Genomic DNA, 26,445 nt, shown 5'->3' with positions numbered 1-26,445 from the left:
CGGTCTTGCGTTTGTTGGGGGAGAAAAGCTTGTACCAACCACTACGTCAACTCTTTCAGTGCTGGAACCGAATTTTGAAGGCATTTGCAAACAGTTTGGATCCAGATGAGACGCCACAGAACGTGGCATCTCATCATGATCCAAACAGTTTGCTATTCTGATAGTATTCTTTGAAAAAAACTCAAAGAAAATGCTAATTTTAGAAATTCAGCAGACAACATTTTAGCAGACGACAAATTTCCCAGCATGCAAAGGGTTAAGGGTCAGAAGGTTAACAGACTGTAAAAATTAGCAATAAAACATCATTACCCAGTAATTCTTTCTATTGTTGTGGTTCTACGCACAGGTTTTACATATCCAGGTTTAGAATCAGGGCCCTCAGATGACTTTCTACTGACAGGTTTTACATATCCAGGTTTAAAGTCAGGGCCTTCTGCCAACTTTCTTCTTCCTTTGGATGAAACTAAAGGCCTATACATGTCCGTTTTCATTTTGTAAGTTTTAATGGATTTTAACAAATTATTAAAACAAACGATGCAGCACTTAATTTCTAGAAATTAATCTTTATTTAAGGTTTATATGTATTTTTTTGTTTCCAAACGAACCCAATGCAATAATTTCTACAGTCGATAGTTTTCATTTTATTATATTTAATGCTCCACACATTCATATTGCAGATTTATAATACAAATAGTGTTCATTCCACTTTTTGTTTATTCCACAAACAATATTTACTAAGATTTTTTAGTTGTATGATACTGCACTAAAGTTTGGCAAACATTTATTCAAAACATATTCACTAATTGTGCACTATACTTTCACCATGTTACAAAACTCTACTTTTTAAATCACCTTCTTTAATAATATCACCTAAAGTAATTGTTTCAAATAAATTCACACAAAAACACTAAGTCTTCCAACTCTAAAATTACACCAGTTTTGGTTGGGGTCCAGGTTTAAAATAGTTCACGAAGTCAAAACAACAATCTTCAAGATTGAAAATCAAAGATTTTATCACAATATTGATAAAGAGATACCCAGTGTATCCTTCAATTTATCCTTGTACTTTTCAAACCTCACTATTGAAGAATCATAAGGACTCTAATATCTTAAATCACTATCTTATATAATGACAAAATCTTAAGACATTACGGGGATTTGGCATGAACCTTAATGGAAAATCAATTTCTGATCCAATATTAATATTTAAAATTCTTTCCTAGTTTGATTATCTTCTTGCAGAAGAGACATTTGAAAAAATTTAATTTAATTTTTCCATGAATTCTAATATTCAATCTTCATGTCTTTTGTTATATTTTGCAGTCTTGTCATCAGATTAATACAAACAAGCATTAAAAATTTCACATAAATCTTTATAAGCGTTTTGAACAACCATAAAATATTTAATGGTTGATACCAATGCCATTACGGAGTCTTTTAAATCCAGTAATTTTTCACAATCTCCTATCAGAGTCTCACAGCTAATAAAAATATGTCATTCTTTTTCTTCAAATGGCTAACATGCATAATATCCATTGTCTTTTTCCAACAGTTTTAAAAATCATCACACTGCTGTTATCTTAAACTAATAAATTCAATTTAAGACATAATTTTTGTTATATATATTTTCAAATATTTTCAGTGTGCACTGAATTTCACAAATTCTCACAATTCAAGCTCGCCAAACAAGAAATTTATATTTGCTTACATGACAACTATAACACATATTCTCAACACTTTTCACACCTAATGACGCCAAAAAATTCACATTATGTCTGTAATTGTCAGATTTACCCTACTAATCACTATCTTAATTCACTTTATTGTGAGGCCAAACCATTTAAACTGCTGTTTATAATGCCTTTTATATTTTGTAAAACCAGCCTTCTTTAAAGTGTATTTACTTCAGTCCTGGGGGCCGTTTCATATACAGTTGTACGCCAATTTTAACTTACAGGAGAATTTTGTAATCTTAATAAGTAGACAAACTAGCTCGCCATGCTCGTCAAATATATACGGCACTTGAGATGCCAATGTAATTAATTACCTAATACTTTCGCTTATAAGACGCATTTTTAAGACTCAAAGTAATAAGTTACAGTGGGCGCCTCGTCTTATAAGCGAGATTCTGGTGAAAATAAACTAAATTTCTATAAAAAAATCGAGTTTACTGGGCTTACACTGGCCAAATTGGACACTTGTCAGTTGTTTTGAATCATCCCTGCAGCCATTTGCATTTTCTCTAAAGTCTGTATTGTAGGCCGGTACCGTGTACCGGAATGCTATGTTCACTTATTGATATACTTGTAATAAAATGTATTGTAATTGATTTTTGTTGTCTTTTATTTTTAGGGCGTACGACGTTATCTTGTCCGTGATTATACTTGAAAAGTTTGTATCACCTTATTTTCTGCGTGCGACGTCGTTATTAAATTGTCAAATAATTTGGCAATTATATTATACTTGTGAAAGCGGCGACACAATGCCAAACATGCTAAAAACAACAGCAAAATCAGTTCTCAGTTTGAAACTGTCAATTGTTTAATAAACACGCTGCCGATTACAAGTGCTACTTGAAAAGTTTGTATCACCTGATTGTCTGTGTGCGACGTCGTTAATTACTCAGGATTTACTATTAAGTTATGATTACCATCCTGCTTAATTGCTTCATTGTTCTTATTCACGTATTGCATTATAATTAATAATCATAATTAATACCAAGAGCTGCGCAATCGGAGCCCCCACCCCCACAAACAGGGCCTTGACAGGGAAGTATTAAGCCATTCGTCTCCTCCGTTCACAAGTTTATGATCGGAAAAATCTTCACTCTTATTTTGACAGTTACCTTGAACTTTAAGATAGTGACCCCAATTTACATACGGGTCATCTACTGTCCAATGCTAATGCACATGTGAAGTATCAAGCCAATTGGTCAATTCGTTCACAAGTTATTGATAGGAAATTAACTGGTCTAGCGACAGACAGACCGACCAACATCCAGCAAAACAATATACCCCCTCTTTTTCTAAGGGGGGGGGCTTAATCATGTTGGCATTATAATTATAAACCAGACAGAATAATAACTACAAATAAGGGTTTTTTCATTATCATTATTTATCAGTTTGTAATTATAATTGTTCAGTTTTGCATCATAAATATCATTCAGTTTTTTTAATTTTATTATTTAGTTGAGGATTATGATTGTTATTAAATTAAAACTGAAATAAGGTTGTTTAATAACTATTCCTATTATTTTACTAGATACAATCTGTACAAAATATTTGTTTATGGACAACAAACAAGTTGATCAAGTTGCTGTTGCCTAAACAAATATAAGCACACATACATTGTATAAGAACTTATTAAAGTATCCTTTTACAAATAATGTAAATCTCACGAACTTGATTCTTCATAATCCATTAAACTGATTTGTACTTCAATAAAAGCTCAGTGACATAAGGACCTAAATGAAACAGGTATAACTTTCATAAACAGCCTTGTGCGTTTGATGACAACATAATTGGACTTATTTACTTAAGATTTTCAACACTTAATATAATACAGTACTTGTCAAATACATGTCATTATAATATTTTCCTTAATACTTTAAATGATAACAATAAAGCATTATTTGAATTTGATTTAAAGACATTATTAAAAGCAAATTATTTCAGTGAAAGATATATTAAATTCTCTTGTGGTTGTACTACTACTAATCAGAAGTACTTTTATTATAATTGGCTAATTAACTAAATAAGTTGCCCTCTGGGAAGACCAGGCTTAATACATGTGTGTAAAGTGTCAACACTGATGAGCCTGTGCAGTCAGCACAGACTGTATTGTCACTAAGAAGAGACTTCCTTTATACCATAACTACCATAACAGCAGAAAGTGTCGCCCCTGATTATTCTGTGTGGACTGCAAAGGCTTATCTGGAACAACACTAAGAATGCACATGTATTAAGCCCCATTTTCCTGGAACGACACTAAGAATGCACATGTATTAAGCCCCATTTTCCTGGAATGACACTAAGAATGCACATGTATTAAGCCCCATTTTCCTGGAATGACACTAAGAATGCACATGTATTAAGCCCCATTTTCCTGGAACGACACTAAGAATGCACATGTATTAAGTCCCATTTTCCCAGAGCAAAGCTCCTAACAGACTTTTGCTTAAAACACTGACAAAATGCCTGACTCAGTCTTGAATCACTAAGATTATTCCAAGCAATAGCAGACAAACGATTTGGCTTGAATTGTTGTTAATTATTCACTTGGAAATTGCACACCTACAATATAATTTTCAGATACAAAATATATTAAGTAATTATTATCAGACTATATAAAAAAAAAACATTACTTGGGACTCTGCATCTATAAAATATAAGAATTCAAAAGCAACAGACTATATAGAAGTTGAGCATCTAAATTATATTAAATCAAGTGTTCATGTAACTAACAATATTAAAGTTGCACATCTAAATTATAAGAATTCAAGAGTGACCGACTATATCCAAGATGCATAATCTAAATTGTAAGAATCTAAGACCACCTGACTTCATCAAAGTTTCAAATCTAAATTATAAGAATTTAAGATTACCTGACTATATTAAAATTGTATTTATAAGTATAAGAATTTAAAAGCAAAAGTCTGTATAAAAGTTGCCAATCTAATTAATTATATTAATTCAAGTGCACCATCCTATATCATATTTTCATATTTAAAATAAGAAAGAATTTAAGACTATATACAAAATTGCTTATCTAAATTATAAAAACCTTAGAGTACATGACTATAGCAAAGTTTCACATCTACATTATAAGAATTTAAGATAAAAGTAATATATCAAAGTTGCATCATATAAATAATATGAATTCAAGAATATCTGACAATATCAACATTTCATATCTCAATAACACAACATTGTAACAGTAAACTGACCAACCAACTGTGAAATAGAATAAATGATGTAATTAAATATTAAGCTCTTAGACATTGCACATCTCATAAAAGCCTCGTTCTCGGAGAAAACTGGGCTACATGCACATGCGTTATGTTAATGTTGGGTCCCTGCTTGATGTATGTGCCTTATGTTGGGTCCCTGCTTGATGCATGTGCGTCATGTTGGGTCCCTGCTTGATGCATGTGCGTTACGTTGGGTCCCTGCTTGACGCATGTAATTACGTTGGGTCCCCTCTCTCTGCATGTGCATTATGTTGGGTCCCTGCTTGATGCATGTGCGTCAAGTCGGGTTCCTGCTTGATTCACGTGCATTATGTTGGTTCCCTGCTTGATGCATGTGCGTTACGTTGGGTCACTGCTTGATAAATGTGCGTTATGTTGAGTCCCTGCTTGATGCATGTGCATTATGTTGGTTCCCTGCTTGATGCATGTGCGTTACGTTCGGTCCCTGCTTGATAAATGTGCGTTATGTTGGGTCCCTGCTTGATGCATGTGCATTATGTTGAGTCCCTGCTTGATGCATGTGCATTATGTTGGGTCTCTGCTTGATGCATGTGCATTATGTTGAGTCCCTGCTTGATGCATGTGCGTTATGTTGGGTCCCTGCTTGATGCATGTGCTCTACGTTGGGTCCCTGCTTGATGCATGTGCATTACGTTGGGTCCCTGCCTGATGCATGTGCGTTATGTTGGGTCCCTGCTTGATGCATGTGCGTTATATTGGGTCCCTGCTTGATGCATGTGCATTATGTTGAGTCCCTGCTTGATGCATGTGCGTTATGTTGGGTCCCTGCTTGATGCATGTGCGTTATGTTGGGTCCCTGCTTGATGCATGTTTGTTAAGTTGGGTCCCTGCTTCCTGCATGTGCGTTACGTTGGGTCCCTGCTTGATGCATGTGCGTTAAGTTGGGTCCCTGCTTGATGCATGTGCGTTACGTTGGGTCCCTGCTTGATGAATGTGCATTACGTTGGGTCCCTGCTTGATGCATGTGCGCTAAGTTGGGTCCCTGCTTGATGCATGTGTGTTATGTTGGGTCTCTGCTTGATGCATGTGCATTAAGTTGGGTCCCTGCTTGATGCATGTGCGTTAAGTTGGGTCCCTGCTTGATGCATGTGCGTTAAGTTGGGTCCCTGCAGATAAGCCTGTGCAAACACTTTCGACTTTATTGGTATTTTCAGTGTAAAGGATGTCTCCTCTTAGCGAAATTCCGGTCTAAGCGCAAAGTGTTGTCCCAGATTAGCCTAGGCGGACTGCGTAGGCTAGTATGGAACACCGCTTGATGCACAGTATAAGCTGATAGTGTTGTCAAAGATTAGCCAAGGTGGACTGCACAGGCTAGTATGGGACGCAACTTTACGCACATGCATAAAGCCCTTTTTCCCCAGAACGAGGCTCAAACTGCATATCAGTTTCTTATGCTTGGAATTGCAGCCTATAAAACTTGAAAATAGCATATAAATATTACATGGCTGACAGGGTGACAGTAAATTATTTTGTCAACTTGGTTGACAGTATTTTTCCGAAAGGTGACAATTTTACTGTCACCCTGTCAGACATGTAATATTTATTTTATTTATACCGAATAAACTTTTCAAATCTGAACAATTTATATGAATCATGGACAATTTTAATATTCAATAATTGTATTTAATTTCAGCAATGAACAACCATTAATATTTTGATAACAATAATAAAAGTACACTGGTTACCACAGTCAATGTTGTATCACAGAACATAACAATTCAATAGTTAAACAGTATTAAGTATGTCTCTTAAAGTGTTTTCTAAGTCTAACAGTAACATAGTATTAACTTCAAACAATTTAATGTGAAAACGTGACGTCACCACAACAATGAAAATCAAATGACGTCGTCTTCATTCATAAACAGTGCGCGGACAATCAAAGAGACTTCAATCTGCACGTCATTGCTAAGGTAGTGGGCGACAGCATTTTTTGGACAGTAAATTTTTTCCCCCTGGGTCTGACAGTATTTCTATGCCATGATGGCATAAGGGAGTTTACCATTGTGAATAAAGAGAGGTATAATAATAAGAAATGTCCTAAATTTAATTTGAATTTCTAAGGAACTACAAACATGACAAAATGCGTATCTGAGTGGTTGAGGGTTAAAAATTGCACATCTAACATATAAGAAACGAGATATACCTGATTACATCTCGCCGGGTTGTCACTACTACATCAACTATTTTCTGAGCAGTTACAATCTTTCCTGCCATTTTCTTGAAACTCCTTGTTGCCACCTTTTGATCCGCCATTTTTTGTCTCTTTTTTTATCAGGATGCCTTAATTATTTTGTATTAACACTTTCAAAATTCAAAATCTGAAGTTTCTGTTTTTCTTTTTAAAATCTAGATCACCATTTTCACTTATTTAAAAAAAAAAGATTTGTATATTAAATTAACACTTTCAAAATTCAAAATCTTCAGGTTGTTTTTTTTTTAATCTAAATTTTTAAATTGTTTTTAATTAAAACTTTTGCAATTCAAAATCTGATTTTTTTTGTATCTCTTTCAAAACGAGATTTCTAAATTGATGGAAATTAACACTATAAACATTCAAAATCTGGAGTATTTATATTTCTTTTTTTAAATCTAGATTGCTAAAATAGTTCAGTGCGATTTGATCTTTCAAATGTTTTGTTTTACAGTAATGCTTTCCCAATTGTTCACGTCAATATTTTTATTTTCAATTATTCGATGTCTTGTTTTAAAGTAACACTTCCAAGATCAAAATCCTTATAAACTTATAATATCCCTGCTGGCAATATGTATGTTTTTACTGTCAATCATTGTTCATATGTTAGCAGCAATTTTTATAAGAAGTGAATATGTCCAACATTTATTTTTAAACACTATCCACTGAATGAGAAAGTTCAATTCATTACAGGAAATTTCATTATTTTAAAAATGCACAGGTCAATCATAAAAACCATTTCTTAAAAAGTATGCCATTTACAAGAAACTCAAACCTTGTTTCATTTTACAAAATAACTCAATTTTCCACATGTATAAAACTCCACACAATAATTGGACATTAAAGAAAACCAAGAAAAACTTGATTTCAATTCAAATGACGTATAATTTTTAACAAATCTTATTTCATTTCATATGAAGATGAAAAACAACAACATAATATACATTCCAACAGACTTAAGAATCATTTAATTTAGAGAATCAACAAGCATTAGTATTTTCACAACAGTTTTTTTCAACATGTGTAAACAAAAGAATGTATTACTACACAATCAGCCATTTTTAATCCTATATATCCGGATATCTCATACAAATATAATCCTTGATCCATATAAGTAACCAGTATTAAGACATCTCCAGATATTTGAAAAAGCATTAAATATATATATCTTTTGTTAGGTCTTAAGCGAGAGTATACAATTGTTTAAGCTACTTAAAAGCAAACAATTCAAAATACACACAAGTCTTTAATATAGTTATTTGTTTGTTTATAGGTTCCCTAAACATTTTTCCACTAATTTATATAAATTAATTGATTATTAAGAAAATTTCACAGAACATTTTTAAGTAGTGATAATACTACCGGGGTATTTCAATCCATAATAAAACAATACAAAAATACTGATATGCTATTGAAAACTCTGACTTCAGTCTCTGTACATTTTAAACATACATTTTTGTATGACAGAAAAAGATTAAATAAAATATAAAATTGGTTACTATTCACTTTAATTATAATGTACATTAAATAGAACATTTCCAAATATTTGGTATTTAACAATATATTTTATTTCAAAATAAATTAGCAGCTAGAAACACACATTTTTTCCGGACTAATAACAATCCATTCTTCATGCAATTTTTTTCTCTCACTTTTTAAATAAATTATTTCCACATTTTAATTATATATTTTCTCCATGCTATCACTACACTTAAAAAAGAGAGTTTCATTATTTATTAAAAAACCTTAACAATAGTAACAATACTTATAGACAACAAATAATGTAGACATTCAAAGTTTTGAGTGCTTTATTCGCATGTAATTAAAACTAACAAAACCCAATCAGGCGATACAAGTTACAGACTGTCTGCATAATAAGCCGTTCATATGGGCTTTGCATAATAACAAGCACCTTGTAAACCCTTTGTTGAATATGTGAAATACTATCACGGTTTTCAATTTCAAGTGTCTTGTTAATCATAAAACATGGAGTAAAGTATTTGGTTACTCATAAATCTTGGACCTCTCCAATGGAATAAAAGTATTAGAAAGTTTTAAATGTCAAGAGGTCATCGCATTTGAATCTTGTCGCATAAAGTAAAACTAATGAAAGAGACAAAGAACTTTTACTATCATTACCTTTCAATAATTTTTTACTGTAGTTTTGTTTAATAAAAGATTTAATTTTCCCACAAAACTAACTCTACAATTAATGACCAGTGTACATATATGTTTAATTCAAATAAATAATTATTATTTGCAGAGGGTCCCTGAAAAACACAATTTATAAAGGAACCTAACGGGGTGTATCAAGTTTCTGGTGGCAAGACTAAGTAACTTTGGTGATTTCTTTAAAAATAAAATTCTTCTTTATCTTGGTTGGTTGAAACCAATTTAATTTAGCATAAGGTATGCACAACTTATGGCTTTTAACCCTTTTCTGCTTACAAGCAATTTGAAATCAGCATAACTCCAGAATATCCTGCAAGAAACTCGCAGTCTGTTCAGGTTTTATGCTGTTTGCTGCTCATCAGTATCATAGGGTTGGAAATGAAGCCTTTAAAACTTGAATCTGGTAAGAAAGGTCTTAAAATTTAGTTTGTTTTTTTAGGGACTACAAATACGTCAAAGTGTGTATCTGAGTGGGAAAAGTTTAAGACACTTTGGAGTCCTTTTCCAGGGAAGAACCAGTACTTTATGTTATAGAATTTTTTTTAGAACACTGCCAATATGAGGCTATAAAACCCAGAACCTCATGGTTGCTAAGAAGAAATTATATCCAATATGCCCCCCACAACAAATCATGTATTGATGCAATAGCGGCCATAGATGCAATAGCTGTCATAGCTGCAATAGCTAAAATAGCTGCAGTAGATGCAATAGCTACAATGGCTGCAATATCTGCTATGGCTTCAAAAGCTGCAATGGTTGCAACAGATGCAATTATAGCGGTAATAGTTGCAATAGCCAAATTTGCATTAGCTGCAATACAGTAATGGTCTCTTTATATTCATATCAACAAATGTTAGGTCTACAAAGTTCCACTCAAAAATATAAACATAAACCTAAAATAAGCACCAACTTTGTTCTTAAAAACCACTGTCACAATAAACGAATACACCGGAAACAACAAAAGAAATTCTCTGCAAATGAACTATATGTTTTAAAATGTTAATATCAATGTACCATCAAAACCCCCTCCTTATTTGCCAATACCTCTCACCTAAAATTTTCCAATACGTCCTCGTGATGTAACTCCATGCTTTTACGACTGAAACTGAATCTTTATAAATTCAGACTTGTTCTCACTTCCAAATCCAAAACAATAGTACTATTACAGATTATTCTAAACTTTGTTTCATGAATGATGCAATGTAAATGCCAATCCTTTTAAAACGCGTGCATCAATTTGACATCGGCAATCCCACAGTAGAGTTAACACAAACTAAAAAGATTAACTTAATAGTCCCTTATGTGTATAACCGATACATTATTAACAATTATCCAAAAATGTAAGTATTTAAACAAAACTAATAAAAATTAAATCTGCCTAAAAAAATTGACTTACAATTATTTCATACTTCACATTAAATGCCACAAACCATTGAATACATTGCACTAAACAAAGAAAATTAATAAATATTTTATGTAAATAATAATATATCTTGTTTCATAACTTTATGCTTTATGTTTTTAAAATTAAAACCATTATATTAAAATGTTCAAAAACTTAATCCACGAAGCTTTTGAAATGCCAAATATTGACCTAAATATGTTAGGAAAATATTGACAGTCATTTGCATACATAATCGCTCACAGCTAGATGAAATGAACAGAAATATAATTACCTTCATAACTTCAAATAATTAAGTCTATTAGGTTGTGTAATATGTTGGTCTTACAGTGTGCCTCTGTAATGACTGTGGAACAAATATGCTTCTTTTAGAAAAAAAATAGTACAATGTCGCTATATAAATGCGTAGCAAAATGTACTAATCACGTCCTTGAAAATCTATATCAAAATAGTTGAACAACATTTTTATCAATTTTCAACATTTGTTACTTGTTGCATAACTTTTATTTGTTTCAATTTTCAACTTACGCTACGGGTTAAATATATTTTAATATCAATTTTTAACATATAGTTTTTTACAATTGATAACAAAGCTCTAATAATCACCCCAATGGAATTGGAAGTTGCATCAATTGCAAAACCATTTTTTATCAATTTTCAACATACCCACACTCAATCCTTGATTTAGCCGTACTCAATCCTTGCTTTACCCATACACAATCCTTGATTAACCCATACTCAATCCTTCATTTAACCATACTCAATTCTTGATTTACCCATACTCAATCCTTCATTTAACCATACTCAATTCTTGATTTACCCATACTCAATCTGTCATTTAACCATACTCACTTCTTGCTTTACCCATACTCAATCCTTGCTTTACCCATACTCAATCCTTGATTTACCCATACTCAATCCTTCATTTAACCATACTCCATCCTTAATTTACCCATACTCAATCCTTGCTTTACCAATACTCAATCCATGCTTTACCCATACACAATCCTTAATTTACCCATACTCAATCATTCATTTAACCATAATCAATCCTTGATTTACCAATACTCAATCATTGCTTTACCCATACTCAATCCTTGATTCACCTATTCTCAATCTTTGATTTTCCCATACTCCATCCTTGATTTACCCATACTCAATCCTTGCTTTGCCCATACTCAAACCTTGATTTACCCATACTCAATCCTTGATGTACCCATACTCAATGATTGATTTTCTGATACTCAATCTTTGCTTTACCCATATTCAATCCTTCATTTATCCATACTCAATCCTTGATTTACCCATTCTCCATTTTTCATTGCCCATACTCGATCCTTGATTTACCCATATCTAAAATGGACAATTCAAAAGAAGATCTACTGACAAGTTAAGTGCAAAAACTGGAAAAAACAATAACAAGTACTTAAATCGTCCCTTTCATAATATAAGGAAGACATTACAAATAGGACAAATCCACATTGTAATAAGAGGTGTGCTTTTAGTAGTAGAATCTGAAAAAATAAGTTTGGCAACAGACAAAGGTCCCTCATTGATAGAGTCCTTGAAAAAAGATAGAACAATAACATCAAAACAGAAGAGCTGTGCTCTGGGAAAATGGGGCTTAATGAATGTGCTAAAAGTGTCATCCCAGATGAGCCTGTTTAGTCCACAGTCACAGGCTTATCAGGGAAGACACTTTCTGCTTTAATGGAATTTTTCATTTAAGAAAGTCCCTTGTTAACAAAAATCAAGTCTAGGTGGAAAGTGTCGTCCCTGATTAGCCTGTGCAGACTGCACAGGCTAATCTTGAAGGACACTTTAGGAACATTCATAACGGCCCTCTTTCCCTGAGTGCCACTCGTATGATTAACACAAAAGAATATTTGTTTTAGGAAAATCTGAACAAAGCGTGCATCTATACCTACGTTTGTAAGTTGTTGGGTAAAACTAAAACACAAAGTCAAAAGTAAGAGCTGAAGTAATCTAATCCAGCATGTTAAATTACTTGTGAATTTTCTTGTATAGCTCACCAATACTAAGCTGATGCTGTGATATCATATAATTTTGCTCACCTTAAATTTTGTTGATTAAAACAATCAGCCTTTTTGTTGGATAACACATTTGGGGATTGTTTTATAAAGTTTAAAGTAGAATTTGCACGTTTAAGCTCTTGAACATTTGATTTCATAACTTAAGACAGACCATTAAAATCAATGAAAACTGGTTATTGAAGAAAAATAATGAATTCAGAAAAAGTACTTTTTGTTATTCAACTTCATTAGCATCACCAGAATAATTTTCGTCCAAATTAGAACTCATCAAACCAAACCACACCACTCAACCAAAACTAGCCACACATTTAGGAATTAAAAACTCATTGTTTAATTTCTTCCTAAAACTAAAAACACAATTAGGTGTAAAAAGGAACTCCAAACTCAAAATAATTAACATTCAAACACTTGTCCTGGTTAAACTTCGGCCATTTTTTCATTTCTTTTCATAATTGTTCAGTTTAACTATCCTAAGGGATTTTAAGAAAAAAAAAATCTCAAATAAATAACATGATGAAAACATAAGTTCATCATTCGCACATGTAATTGTTCCTTTTTTTGTTCCTTCTCTATATTTCAATCTTAAAAAAAGTCAAAGTAATTATCCTTAGGGATTTTAAGAAATAATAAATCCTCTCAAATAAATAACAAGATGAAAACAGAAGTTTCACTTACCAAATGTTTTTTTTTAAATATTGCCTTCCCTGTTTTTTGAATCTTTAATATTATTTTCCATGCAATAGAGTCTAGAGATATTAAGAAATAATTCATCCTCTCAAATAAATAACAATATGAAAACATTTTTTTATTGCGCAAATGAAATTGTTCCTTACAAAAATATTGCCTTCCTTTTTTTAAATCTTTTATACCATTTTTTTCCAGAGTCATTTTGTAAATATATATGTTTCAGTGATAATCTTATCAAATAGTTTTTCCCACAAGGTTGTTTTTTTACAATCAACCATTATCTTATATACTAGTTTATGGCCCAAAGATAAGTTCACTTATTTTTTGTCACCACATGTAAATAGAATAAAACATGCATGCCCCCCATATGGGCTGTCCGTTGTAGTGGCAGCCATTGTGTGAATACGTTTTTTGTCACTGTGACCTTGACCTCTTGACCTGAAAATCAATAGGGGTCATCTGCGAGTCACGATCAATGTACCTATGAAGTGTCATGATCCTAAGCAAAAGCGTTCTTGAGTTATCATCCGAAAATCATTTACTTTTTTGGGTCACCGTGACCTTGACCTTTGACCTAGTGACCTCAAAATCTTTAGGGGTTATCTGCAAGCATGATCAATGTACCAATGAAGTTTCATGATCCTAGCCCCAAGCGTTCTTGAGTTATCATCCGGAAACCATCTGGTGGACGGACCGACCGACAGACAGACCGACCGACCGACATGTGCAAAGCAATATACCCCATCTTCTTCGAAGGGGGGCATAAATAGAATCAATTTATGATGCCATATATCTTTAAAGAAATTATTTAAAAGTTAAGGCAATCTGATCTTTATGTGACTGCATGATATATAAAACATTATTATAGTAAGAACAAGATGTGTTTGTGAAACACAATGTCCCCCTATATATGACCTTGACCTTGTGAAGGATGACCTTGACCTTGTGAAGGATGACCTTGACCTTTCACCACTCAAAATGTGCAGCTCCATAATATACACATGCATGCCAAATATCAAGTAGCTATCTTCAATATTGCAAAAGTATTCATAAAATAAGCGATTTGGGCCACATATATTTGACCTCTGACCTTGAAGGATGACCTTGACCTTGACCTTTCACCACTCAAAATGTGCAGCTCCATGAGATACACATGCATGCCAAATATCAAGTTGCTATCTTCAATATTGCAAAAGTATTCATAAAATAAGCGATTTTGGCCACATATATTTGACCTCTGACCTTGAAGGATGACCTTAACCTTGAACTTTCAACACTCAAAATGTGCAGCTCCATAAGATACACATGCATGCCAAATATCAAGTTGCTATCTTCAATATTGCAAAAGTATTCATAAAATGAGCGATTTTGGCCACATATATTTGACCTCTGACCTTGAAGGATGACCTTGACCTTGACCTTTCACCACTCAAAATGTGCAGCTTCATAAGATACACATGCATGCCAAATATGAAGTTGCTATCTTCAATATAGCAAAAGTTATTGCAAAATGTTAAAGTTGGCGCAAACAGACCAACAGACAGACCAACAGACAGACAGACAGACAGGGCAAAAACAACATGTCCCCCACTACTATAGTGGGGGACATAAAAATGTTGTTTATATCCTTCTAGAAAGCCTTTAACTTTAACATTCTAGCAGACGAATGGAGAAAGTTAGTGCAGGAATATTGTGGGTCAATAAAGTAGTGATAAATGTTTAAGAAATTTGAATACTTTGTATTCAAAAAGAATAATTTGCTTTTCTGTTTTTGAACACTTGGCATGCTATTTTTTTATCAGAATCCACATTAATTTTCATTCATGTTTGAATCCTTGAAAAACACAGGGCAAGATAAGCACAAATTGGCGTCTTCAAAGAGATATCTGTAAATTGTCTAATATAAGAACAAACAAGATGTGTTTGTGAAACACAATGTCCCCCTATATGATGTTTGACCTTGTAGGATGACCTTGACCTTGTGAAGGATGACCTTGACCTTGACCTTTCACCACTCAAAATGTGCAGCTCCATGAGATACACATGCATGCCAAATATCAAGTTGCTATCTTCAATATTGCAAAAGTATTCATAAAATAAGCGATTTGGGCCACATATATTTGACCTCTGACCTTGAAGGATGACCTTGACCTTGACCTTTCACCACTCAAAATGTGCAGCTCCATGAGATGCACATGCATGCCAAATATCAAGTTGCTATCTTCAATATTGCAGAAGTATTTATAAAATAAGCGATTTGGGCCACATATATTTGACCTCTGACCTTGAAGGATGACCTTGACCTTGACATTTCACCACTCAAAATGTGCAGCTCCATGAGATACACATGCATGCCAAATATCAAGTTGCTATCTTCAATATTGCAAAAGTCTTCATAAAATGAGCGATTTTGGCCACATATATTTGACCTCTGACCTTGAAGGATGACCTTGACCTTGACCTTTCACCACTCAAAATGTGCAGCTTCATGAGATACACATGCATGCCAAATATGAAGTTGCTATCTTCAATATAGCAAAAGTTATTGCAAAATGTTAAAGTTGGCGCAAACAGACCAACAGACCAACAGACAGACCAACAGACAGACAGACAGGGCAAAAACAATATGTCCCCCACTACTATAGTGGGGGACATAAAAATATTTATTTGATGTTTCACTGGTCATGCTATTTTCACTATTTATTCACTTTGCTTTCCACTTTTATTTTCAAATGCTTAAATTTTCAACAGATTTCTTTTACATGCTAATACATTTAATATTTTGCCCCCAAAATGCTTTCCCTTTAACAGTATTTTAAAGATAAAAATCAAAGCATGGAAAGCGTGCAACATGCCTTAATTCTCGAAGACAGGAGAACATTGTGAAGTAAAAGACACTGTATATTGGTAAATGGAAATTAGAGATGGTATACATGTTACCAGATAGAAGGATACATGGGTGGATATTGATATGAGGCGGTCTTTAGGAACAATGTCCTTAATGCATGTGCACAAAGCATCGTCCCAGATTAGCCTGCGCAGGCTCTTCTGAGACAACACTTTCCTTCTACAGTGGATTTTCGTTTAGAAGAAAAAAATTCAACTAAAATTTCCATAAAAGCATACAGCGATCCTCCCTAATTAGACTACGCAGATTGCACGGGCTAATATGGGACCATACTTAAGCCACATGCATCAAGTCCAAATATTCCCAGAGACAGGCTCATTTGTTATCATGCCTGATAAAAAAAATCCGAACCTGTTGGCTGTTTTTTAACAGGACAAGGTTTTTTCTACGACGTTTTTTTCTGTGCGCGACTGTTGACCTACTTCCTGACCGATTCTCTGCGCGGCGGTTTCTCTTCCGATGATTTAGGTTTCGAGCTGCTGACTAGAGACACCCTGCGTAAACGCTCCTCGACCTCACGGCGGTGTTTGGTGTCCTCTCTCTTCCTAAATTCCTCTGTGGCTCGCTTCCTGTGTGAAAAATACTAATGAAAAGTATGCATACCAATATAAACAGCATTCTGGAAAAACTGGGCTTAATTTACCGTAAAACGTTGTGTATAACGCGCATTTATGTATAACGCGCATCTACTTTTTTAAGGTAAAAAAACGGGAAAAAAGTTTTTGAAGCAAAAAAATCGGGGGAAAAATTTCGTACCGCAGGCTAACTGAAAATCGTTATATTTAGATTGCCGATCTTACGTGTTCTTTTATTGCTTCCATTATTAATTATTCTAAAGACGATAACGATACAACTAGTTTGTGTTTTATTTAAATCATATTATGCGTAAAAATTAATGTTTGGATTTAAATGAATTATGCATGAAATGCACACTTTCCACGAGGATACCATCAAGGTTTTCATCATATGTCTCCGAAGTAACTGTCCACGATTTTATCGTGGAGTACACAACGGATGGATTAGTTATAACTAAGAAACTGACATTATTGATTGGTATTGTCACGTGGTTATTCATGCATGACTAATTCACAACCGCATGTTTTATTTACAATGCCGATATCATGCGTTCTTTTCGAGTGTCTATAATTGACAGGAGACTTAAACGACTCAAACTTCTCAACACCATTACGACATTACCGGCGATAAACAAACAATGGAGGTGTGTGAAGCCGTTTGCTGGTTCGCATGTTTTGATAATAGCCCAGCTACACAAAACTTGACAGGTGACGCAAATTGCTCGATAATCACATCCCCAATCTTGACAAGACGTATGAAAACGTGTAAACAAACACAACATCAATTTTATTAACACATTTGAAAAGCAAGAAAAATATTCATAAATATATCGGGAAAGACCTTGCCGACATACTATTGTAAATCGACAAGTGCCCCCAAATAAATTGTGTAACCCTAGTACAGTAGGGTATAATATTGTGGGAAAACAATAACATTTAAATAAAAATGGCTTCCTTGTTTTTCATTCTCTCCTTCAAATTTATTTGATTTCAATGCTCTGTACGTACCTGAAAAAGATAGAAAATATTTATGTTAACGTTATAATGTTTGTCCATCTTATTCAGATCGTAAATATAACACTATTATTAACATAGTTACAGTTAAAACACCGGAAAACAGAATGATGCAAATTACCGCAACTGGGTAACTGACAGGGAAAAAATGTCTTCGCATGGCTGTAGTTGTGCATAACGCGCATCAAGTTTTTAAAATGAAATTTTAGGGTAAAAAAGTGCGCCTTATACACAACTTTTTACGGTACACTCTGGCTTTTATGGTATTTTTCATTTAACTCTTACCCACTCAGAAGCAAAGAGAAAATTGCTATGTGCAAACAGTATTAAACCAGAACTGCCTGCGAGTAACTCGCAATCTGTTCAGGTTTTATGCTGTTTGCTGCTCATCCATATCTTAGGTTTGGAAATGAAGCCTTCAAAACTTGAATCTAGTAAGAAAGGTCTTCAATTACATATAACTTTCGAAGGGACTTCAAATGCGTGACAATATGTATCTAGGGTAAAGGGTTAAAGGAAGTATTTTCTTAGCCCAAAATTCCTAAATCAGAAGAAGTTTGTCATGATGAGCCTGTGCTGGCTAGTCTGGGACGACACTTTAGGAACATGCATTAAGCCTTGTTTTCCTGAACAAGCTACCGACTAGTGAGACACTATGTAAACGCTCCTCAATCTCATGTTGGGTTTGGTGTCTTCTCTCTTTCTGAATTGCTCAGTGGCGTACTTCCGAAAGGAAAAGTATGCATGCAAATATTATGTACTTTAGAACAAGTATCCCCAAAATATTTTATTATTCTGGAACATTTTAATGCAAAAATACATCAGCATGAACAGGAAGATATTTAAAGCCCCATAAATACTCAAAATCAACAAATATTTCGTAAAATATTTCATAACAAGAGTGCCAAACTGTCACAAGATACGCCCGTTTGAAGGTTTCGGACACCATGCACTAAGTGACCTCGTGACCTAGTTTTTGACCTGGCAAGACCCATATTTGAACTTGACCTAGATATTATTTAGACACAACATCTGACAAAATTTGGTGAAGATCGGATGAAAACTACTTCAATTAGAGAGCGGACACCATGCTAAATAATTGAAATGCACTAAGTGACCCTGTGACCTAGTAGTTAACCCCGCATGACCCATATTTGAACTTGACCTAGATATTGTCTAGATACAACTTCTGACCCAGTTTGGTGAAGATCCGACGAAAACTATTTGACTTAGAGAGCGGGCACTGCTGTGGACGCCGCCCGCCCGCCGCCAAGGGTGAAACTATAATACGCCCCGTTTTGAAAAAACGGGCGTATAAAAATAACTCGTTTCAAAAATCGCGAAAAAAATAAACCCGATGAAAATATTGCAAAATAAAACTGGATAAAAATATTGCATAAAAATATTGCATGTGTTAATCGGTTGCATGTCTCCAATCAGACCTGACTGATATATAATCTATATACTACCTTTGACCAAGTTTGGTGAATTCAACTTGAACTAGAGCTTTGTCACTGAATGTGACTTATACCCCCATATTACTTTGACGCAGGATAAAAAGTTGTTTAAAAGTTTCGGATGAATACAATTTGAATTAGAGTCCGGACAAAGTGGCGCCGTTGAAAATGCACTAATTGACCCTATGACCTAGTTCTTGACCCGACATGACCCATATTCAAACTTGACCTAGATATCAACTAGATGCAACTACTGACCAAGTTTGGTAAAGATCGGATGAATACAATTTGAATAAGAGTCCGGACAAAGTGGCGCTGTTGAAAATGGACTAATTGACCCTATGACCTAGTTTTTTACCTGGCATGACCCATATTCGAACTTGGCCTAGATATCAACTAGATGCAACTACTGACCAAGTTTGGTGAAGATAAGATTTATACAATTTGAATTAGAGTCCGGACAAAGTAAAATGCACTAATTGACCCTTTGACCTAGTTTTTGACCCAGCATGACCCATATTCGGACTTGACCTAGATATCAACTAGATGCAACTACTGACCAAGTTTGGTGAAGATCGGATGAATACAATTTGAATTAGAGTCCAGACAAAGTGGCGCCGTTGAAAATGCACTAATTGACCCTATGACCTAGTTTTTGACCCGGCATGACCCATATTCGAACTTGGCCTATATATCAACTAGATGCAACTGCTGACCAAGTTTGGTGAAGATCGGATGAATACAATTTGAAATAGAGTCCGGACAAAGTGGCCCCTTTGAAAATGCACTTATTGACCCTATGACCTAGTTTTTTGACCCGGCATGACCCATATTCGAACTTGGCCTAGATATCAACTAGATGCAACTGCTGACCAAGTTTGGTGAAGATCGGATGAATACAATTTGAATTAGAGTCCGGACAAAGTGATGCCTTCCGCCCGCCGCCCGCCCGCCGCCCGCCCGCCCGCCAAGGGGTTTCACATAATACGTCCCGTATTTTATACGGGCGTATAAAAAGTCAGTGTTCCTTATATCAATAGCCAAAATTTAAACTGTAGATGAGCTATGGCAACTTAGATTTAATGAGATACAAAATGCTCGTATTTTTTTGTATTTTTTTGACAATATATTCCATTTGAATTTCCCGCGACGATATCTGAAAATTTACGAGCAAACGTGAGATTGTCTTCTGGCAGCATCAGAAGCACAAAGTAGCTATCATGAACTGCCCAAACCCAATCTCACGTTCACTTGTAAATGTTCGTATATAGACGCAAGAAATTTAGTTTTCCTTAAGAAGCTTTAAGAGTATGGGCTCTGTGCCATTATTCACCAACTCATTTTAACGTTTCCCTTATGGACTTAAACGTTTTCCTCATCAGAGAAATTTGATCTGCAAGTTTCCCTAATGGACAACTTATAAAAAAGGTAAGACTTCCGTAAAGTCAGAGCTCCAGATAAGGGCCGCACAGCCGTAAATACGGCTTTTTCATGAAGGTTTACGCATTTATTCTTATAAACTGGATGTACAATTACGACTTTAATATCCCTTTTACGCATTTACGAAAAATGTCTGGCCGTACCGATACGTCTGCGTCAGCGCGGCGTGATTTGTTGGTCTCTAACCTAACGGCACTTTTTGTTAATTTAAATTACCGAAAAAATATAGACTGGGTTCCGATATTATTGTCTATTATGTCGCGTGATTTCCAGTAACTCATAAACCCGTCAAAAACAATATGTCTGCGCGCAAGGAAAGGCCGGCTAACTTTCGGTTTCAAAACAACACACACTTTGTTGTCATATAATGGCTACATACGGTCGTCCAACTATCCTGATATTCAATCTGTAAACCCAGAAAAAGACATTGTCGCACCGATAGTAAACAATTTGATTGCATCGGTGGCTACTTTGCAACTTTGACTGTTAACTGCTAAAGCAATGATTCTTTTGAAATGAGACAGTGACATTAGTTTTCATTTACTTAGCTTACTAGTTGGATTGTGTTTTATTGTCAAGAAAAATGAAGAAATAGTATTTAGTCATGCGTTTTAATGTGTAGTTTTATTTGTATCATATTGCAGAATGGAAAACCTAATAAAGTAACTGTTTAAGAAGCTAAATATATTTATTATAATTGCTGCAAATGTTTCTGTAAAGTCAGTTATGCACCCTTCAATATACAAGAACACGGGTAGTACAGTACTACCTGTATTTTAGGATATAGTAGTACAGGTACATATTAATTTTCAGCGTTACTCCTTTTCTTTCTGTCAGTGGCAGTACCGTTACTAATTTCACAAATCCTTATCTGGAGCTCTGGTAAAGGCCTATAAAATTATTGGCCCAGGTCCTTATAAGACATTGTATGTTTACCTTGCAGCTTCTTTTTTCAACTGCTCATGCTTCATAAGGAGCCGTTTGTTTTCCTTGAACGTTTTCCGTACGCGGTATCCCCTAAATGCTGACTGGATTTTCAAGGCTGCAATGTCCTGAATTCCTGAAGAAAAGAGAAAAACAACCAACTAACACAAGGATATGAGCCTCGGTCTAGGAAAACTTGGCTTCATGCATGTGCGTCAAGTATCGTCCCTGATTAGATTAGATGGACAGATGTAAATCAAATTTTGTTACTAACAAGAGATGTGTTTGTCAGAAACACAATGCCCCCTATTGCGCCGCTTTGAAATAAAATTTCAATATATCATTTGGCAATACAACTCCTGGGTACCTGTGATGGAGAGAGGTACCTACTGAACCCCTATTTACCTGTGATTGACCCCTTTTTGGACCCTTATTTACCCATATTTACCTAATATGGAACCATTTTTGGACCCCTTTTTCAACCCTTTACCTGTGATGGACCCCATTTTTCTACTCCTATTTACCTGTGATGGACTCCCTTTTTTCAATCATATTTGCCTGTGAAGGGCCCCATTTTCCAACCCTAATTACCTGTGATGAACCCCTTTTTTGACCCCCTTTCCACCCCTATTTACCTGTGATGGACCCTCTTTTTTAACCCCTTTTCTAACCCTATTTATCTGTGATGGACCTCTTTTTGGACCCCCTTTTTCCACCCTATTTACCAGTGATGGAACCACTTTTTGGACCCCATTTGTCCACTACATTTACTAGTGATGGACCCCCTTTTTCCAACCCTATTTACCTGTGAAGGACTGCTTTTTACACCCATATTTACCTGTGATGGACCCTTATTATGGCACCTATTTACCTGTGATGGAAAGAGCTCCCTGCTCAAGAAGAAACTGAGCCACCTCATGATGTTCCCCCATCAGTGCGTAGTCCAGTGGAGTGTACCTGAAATGAGAGGAAACAAATATGGATATGGGCCAGTTGATTGATTGATTGATTTTATTTGGTAAAATATGAACATAACATAGTTACTACATAATGCAGACAACAACAAATATGTTATCACACCAATATACATAGTAAACAATGGAATGCACACACAATACCAAGGATAACACAAAAAACAGAAAAATGATTTTCACTTATTTCCATTGTGGTCCTTGATATTGGTGGCAGCAACCATGAAACAGTCATGTATTAGATATTTAATAATTTATATGTACTGTTTAATATATCAAATATATTACTGGTTATCATGCTCTACTCAGGAGATACCATTTCTGTGTCCACTGTGTATTTAGTATGTCCTGCAGCTCATGAACAATATCAAATCTTCGTTATAAGAGTATGTACATATTCCTCCCCACTCTTAGGGTTAAAATTAAGAATGATGGTCTAACTAATCTTAAATATTGAGAAAAAGTTCAGTCAGAACGTTTACTTAATTATGTTCATCTTTTTCATGTTTGTACCTATCTTCTGTGAACTCCATGTGGTTGGGAAATGTTCTGTACTCAATGAGCAGTTTCACAGCGTCCAGATGACCTTTACTGCATGCCCAGTGGAGAGCAGTCATCCCCTGCAAGAATAAGTTCAACAAGAGATGTGTTTGTCAGAAACACAATGCCCCCTGCGCCGCTTTGAAGCCATATATTTGACCTTTGACCTTGAAGGATGACCTTGACCTTTCACCACTCAAAATGTGCAGCTCCATGAGATACACATGCATACCAAATATCAAGTTGCTATCTTCAATTATGCAAAAGTTATTGCAAAACTTTAACCAAGGTGACAGACAGACAGACAGACAGACAGGCCAAAAACAATATAACCCCGATCTTTTGATCCGGGGGCATAAAAACTGGCCCCATAGTTTAAAAAAGCCAAATAAAGGGAAGGTGTCTGTGATGAGCATTCATTCTGTGCAAAGAATATGCAAACGTGTTTGCTAGTTGTTTACAAAAATTTATCCTGTCACATGCCTTTTAATCAGCCCGATAACCAGGTAACCTAATATCCCAAAAGATATTAGGCTAGATGACCACGTGACCTCGAATATCCGTCAGTTGCTGTCCACGCATGCGCACGCCTGTACTATTTTCTATCTATAAAATATACTTGTTTTCAATTAAAAAAATACAACATACGTGTAAAGTACTGTTTGTTTAAAAAATATTATTTTAACAGCATAATTTTGTCTTTGTGTATTGGAATTAATAACGATTGACTCGATTTCTGTGTTGTTTAACATGACAGAAGCTAGCCTAAGCATTTTGCATGACGTGACGTCACAATGTTTTTGCTGCTGCGTGTTTTTTCCCATATTAAATATTTAAACACAAAATACTGGAAAACTATATATTTTAGAAATATTTCAACGAATGTTGTAAATGTGACAGGATAAATAGAATAATAGGTTGGTGACGTGGATGGAGAATGGTTATCTGGCTCTTTGGGGGATCTTATCGGGTGAGCCGATAACTTCCTCCGACTTGCCAGATAACAAATCTCCATCCACGTCACCATCCTATTATTCTCTATATACATATCTTATATGTGAGCCTTATTCTGGGAAAACAGGGCTTAATGCATGTGAGAAAGTCTTGGATTAGCATGTGCAGTCCACACAGGCTAATCTGGGATGACACTTAACGCACACACATTCAAAGTTTTCCTAGAACTAGATGAGCTTTACTGCAGGCCCAGTAAAGGGCAGTAATCAGGTTTTTTTCAGCACTGTCTGCGCCTCCGGAAAACGGAGGCACTCCCAAAGCAAAAGGACCCGATCCCAAACCGAAATTAAAAAAAAAATCCCAATTCCCCTCCCCCCCAATTTTTTTTTAATTTTTTTTAAGAATGAAGTACATGTATCTTATAACTTGTGTGACTAACCAGTGTTTTTTTTTTGGTAAAAAATGACTGCTATAAGGTTTTGACTGTACAGTTCTTATCCCAGAATGTAACAGTAACTGTAAAACAAAACTGCAGTACTTGAATAAACGTTGAACATGCCCAATATTGCATCTGTTTATATAAAGAAGACAAAATAACAAATAAAAATAAAATATTTTTTAAACCACTGAATTATTTTAGCATGATAAATTCACAATTTTTCCCCAAATGAGCCGTTTCATCGAAGCAAAAATTCCCAAAATGGCCAATTTTGTCGATAAAAAACTCCCAATTTGGTCAGACTCCTTTTCCCATAATAGGCAGAAAAAACCTGGTCATTTTATACAAATAATATGGTCAAAAATTTGGTCCCGTAGTATGACAGACTATATATGAGCCTTGCTCTGGGAAAATGGACTTAATGCAAGTGCTTAAATGGGCTGTCCAACAGATAAAGTGTCGTATTGACGCGATTCGATATTTTGGGAAACTACGAGGATTGCTTATATAGCTAAACAATACATCCCCTTTAAATGTGAGCGTGGATGGTCGAGTGGTCTAGGCGGGAGGCTTTTTACTCCAGGAATCCAGGGGTAAGTGGTTCGAACCCTGTTGAGGGTTACTTTTTTCCTTTAAAAACAAGGGCTGTTTGTAAAACATGCATCCCATATGGGCTCTAAGTTGTAGTGACAGCCATTTTGTAAATATGTTTTTTGTCACTGTGACCTTGACCTTTGACCTAGTGACCTGAAAATCAATAGGGGTCATCTGCGAGTCATGATCAATGTACCTATGAAGTTTCATGATCCTAGCCATAAGCTTTCCTGAGTTATCATCAGGAAACCATTTTACTATTTTGGGTCACTGTGACCTTGACCTTTGACCTAGTGACCTGAAAATCAATAGGGGTCATCTGCGAGTCATGATCAATGTACCTATGAAGTTTCATGATCCTAGGCATAAGCGTTCTTGAGTTATCATCCGGAAACCATTTTACTATTTCTGGTCACCGTGACCTTGACCTTTGACCTAGTGACCTGAAAATCAATAGGGGTCATCTGCTAGTCATGATCAATCTACCTATCAAGTTTCATGATCCTAGGCATAAGGGTTCTTGAATTATCATCCGGAAACCATTTTACTATTTCGGGTCACCGTGACCTTGACCTTTGACCTAGTGACCTCAAAATCAATAGGGGTCATCTGTGAGTCATGATCAATGTACCTATGAAGTTTCATGATCCTAGGCCTAAGCGTTCTTGAGTTATCGTCTGACAACCACCTGGTGTACGGACCGACCGACAGACAGACCGACCGACCGACAGACCGACATGAGCAAAGCAATATACCCCCTCTTCTTGGAAGGGGGGCATAAAAATTGTATTCTTGTTTTTTTACTGGAGATTTATAGTTCAAATGTTTAAATTTATCAATATAAAGCATTTAAAGCATTTAATGACAAGCTTCAATACATGCCAAAATCTGTTGGACGGCCCCTCCCAGATTAGCCTGTGCAGTCCACATAGACTGGATTTTTCTTTTAAAATACACTTCCTTAAAACCAAAATTCCATAAAAGCAGAAAGAGTTGTCCCTGATTAGTCTGTGCAGACTGCACAGGCTAAGCTGGGATGGCACTTTATGCATATGCATAAAGTCATTTTTTCCAAGAATATACTGGCAGTCCATTAAACTGGTTTAACCCCTAATACATTGCATTAACATTTT

General features: G+C 35.1%; 1 protein-coding gene across 4 annotated transcripts in view; it reads right to left on the bottom strand.

Moving 5' to 3' along the window:
• The window catches only part of LOC127847622 (inversin-like), a 113,073-nt gene that overhangs the window by 37,895 nt on the left and 48,733 nt on the right, over positions 1 to 26,445 (bottom strand). For all 4 annotated transcript variants that reach the window (XM_052379653.1, XM_052379651.1, XM_052379650.1 and 1 more), the window contains exons 15-18: positions 23,299 to 23,405; positions 22,686 to 22,771; positions 21,827 to 21,950; positions 16,827 to 16,973 (exon numbers count right to left, since the gene is read on the bottom strand). In XM_052379653.1, coding sequence (XP_052235613.1) covers positions 16,827 to 16,973; positions 21,827 to 21,950; positions 22,686 to 22,771; positions 23,299 to 23,405 — 464 coding nt within the window. The remainder of the gene's footprint in view (positions 1 to 16,826; positions 16,974 to 21,826; positions 21,951 to 22,685; positions 22,772 to 23,298; positions 23,406 to 26,445) is intronic.

The sequence above is a fragment of the Dreissena polymorpha genome, chromosome 10 (assembly GCF_020536995.1).
Source record: "Dreissena polymorpha isolate Duluth1 chromosome 10, UMN_Dpol_1.0, whole genome shotgun sequence".
NCBI classification, from domain to species: Eukaryota; Metazoa; Mollusca; class Bivalvia; order Myida; family Dreissenidae; genus Dreissena; species Dreissena polymorpha.
Note: the sequence above shows the minus strand (reverse complement) of the source record. Positions and strands in the feature narration are given on the sequence as shown.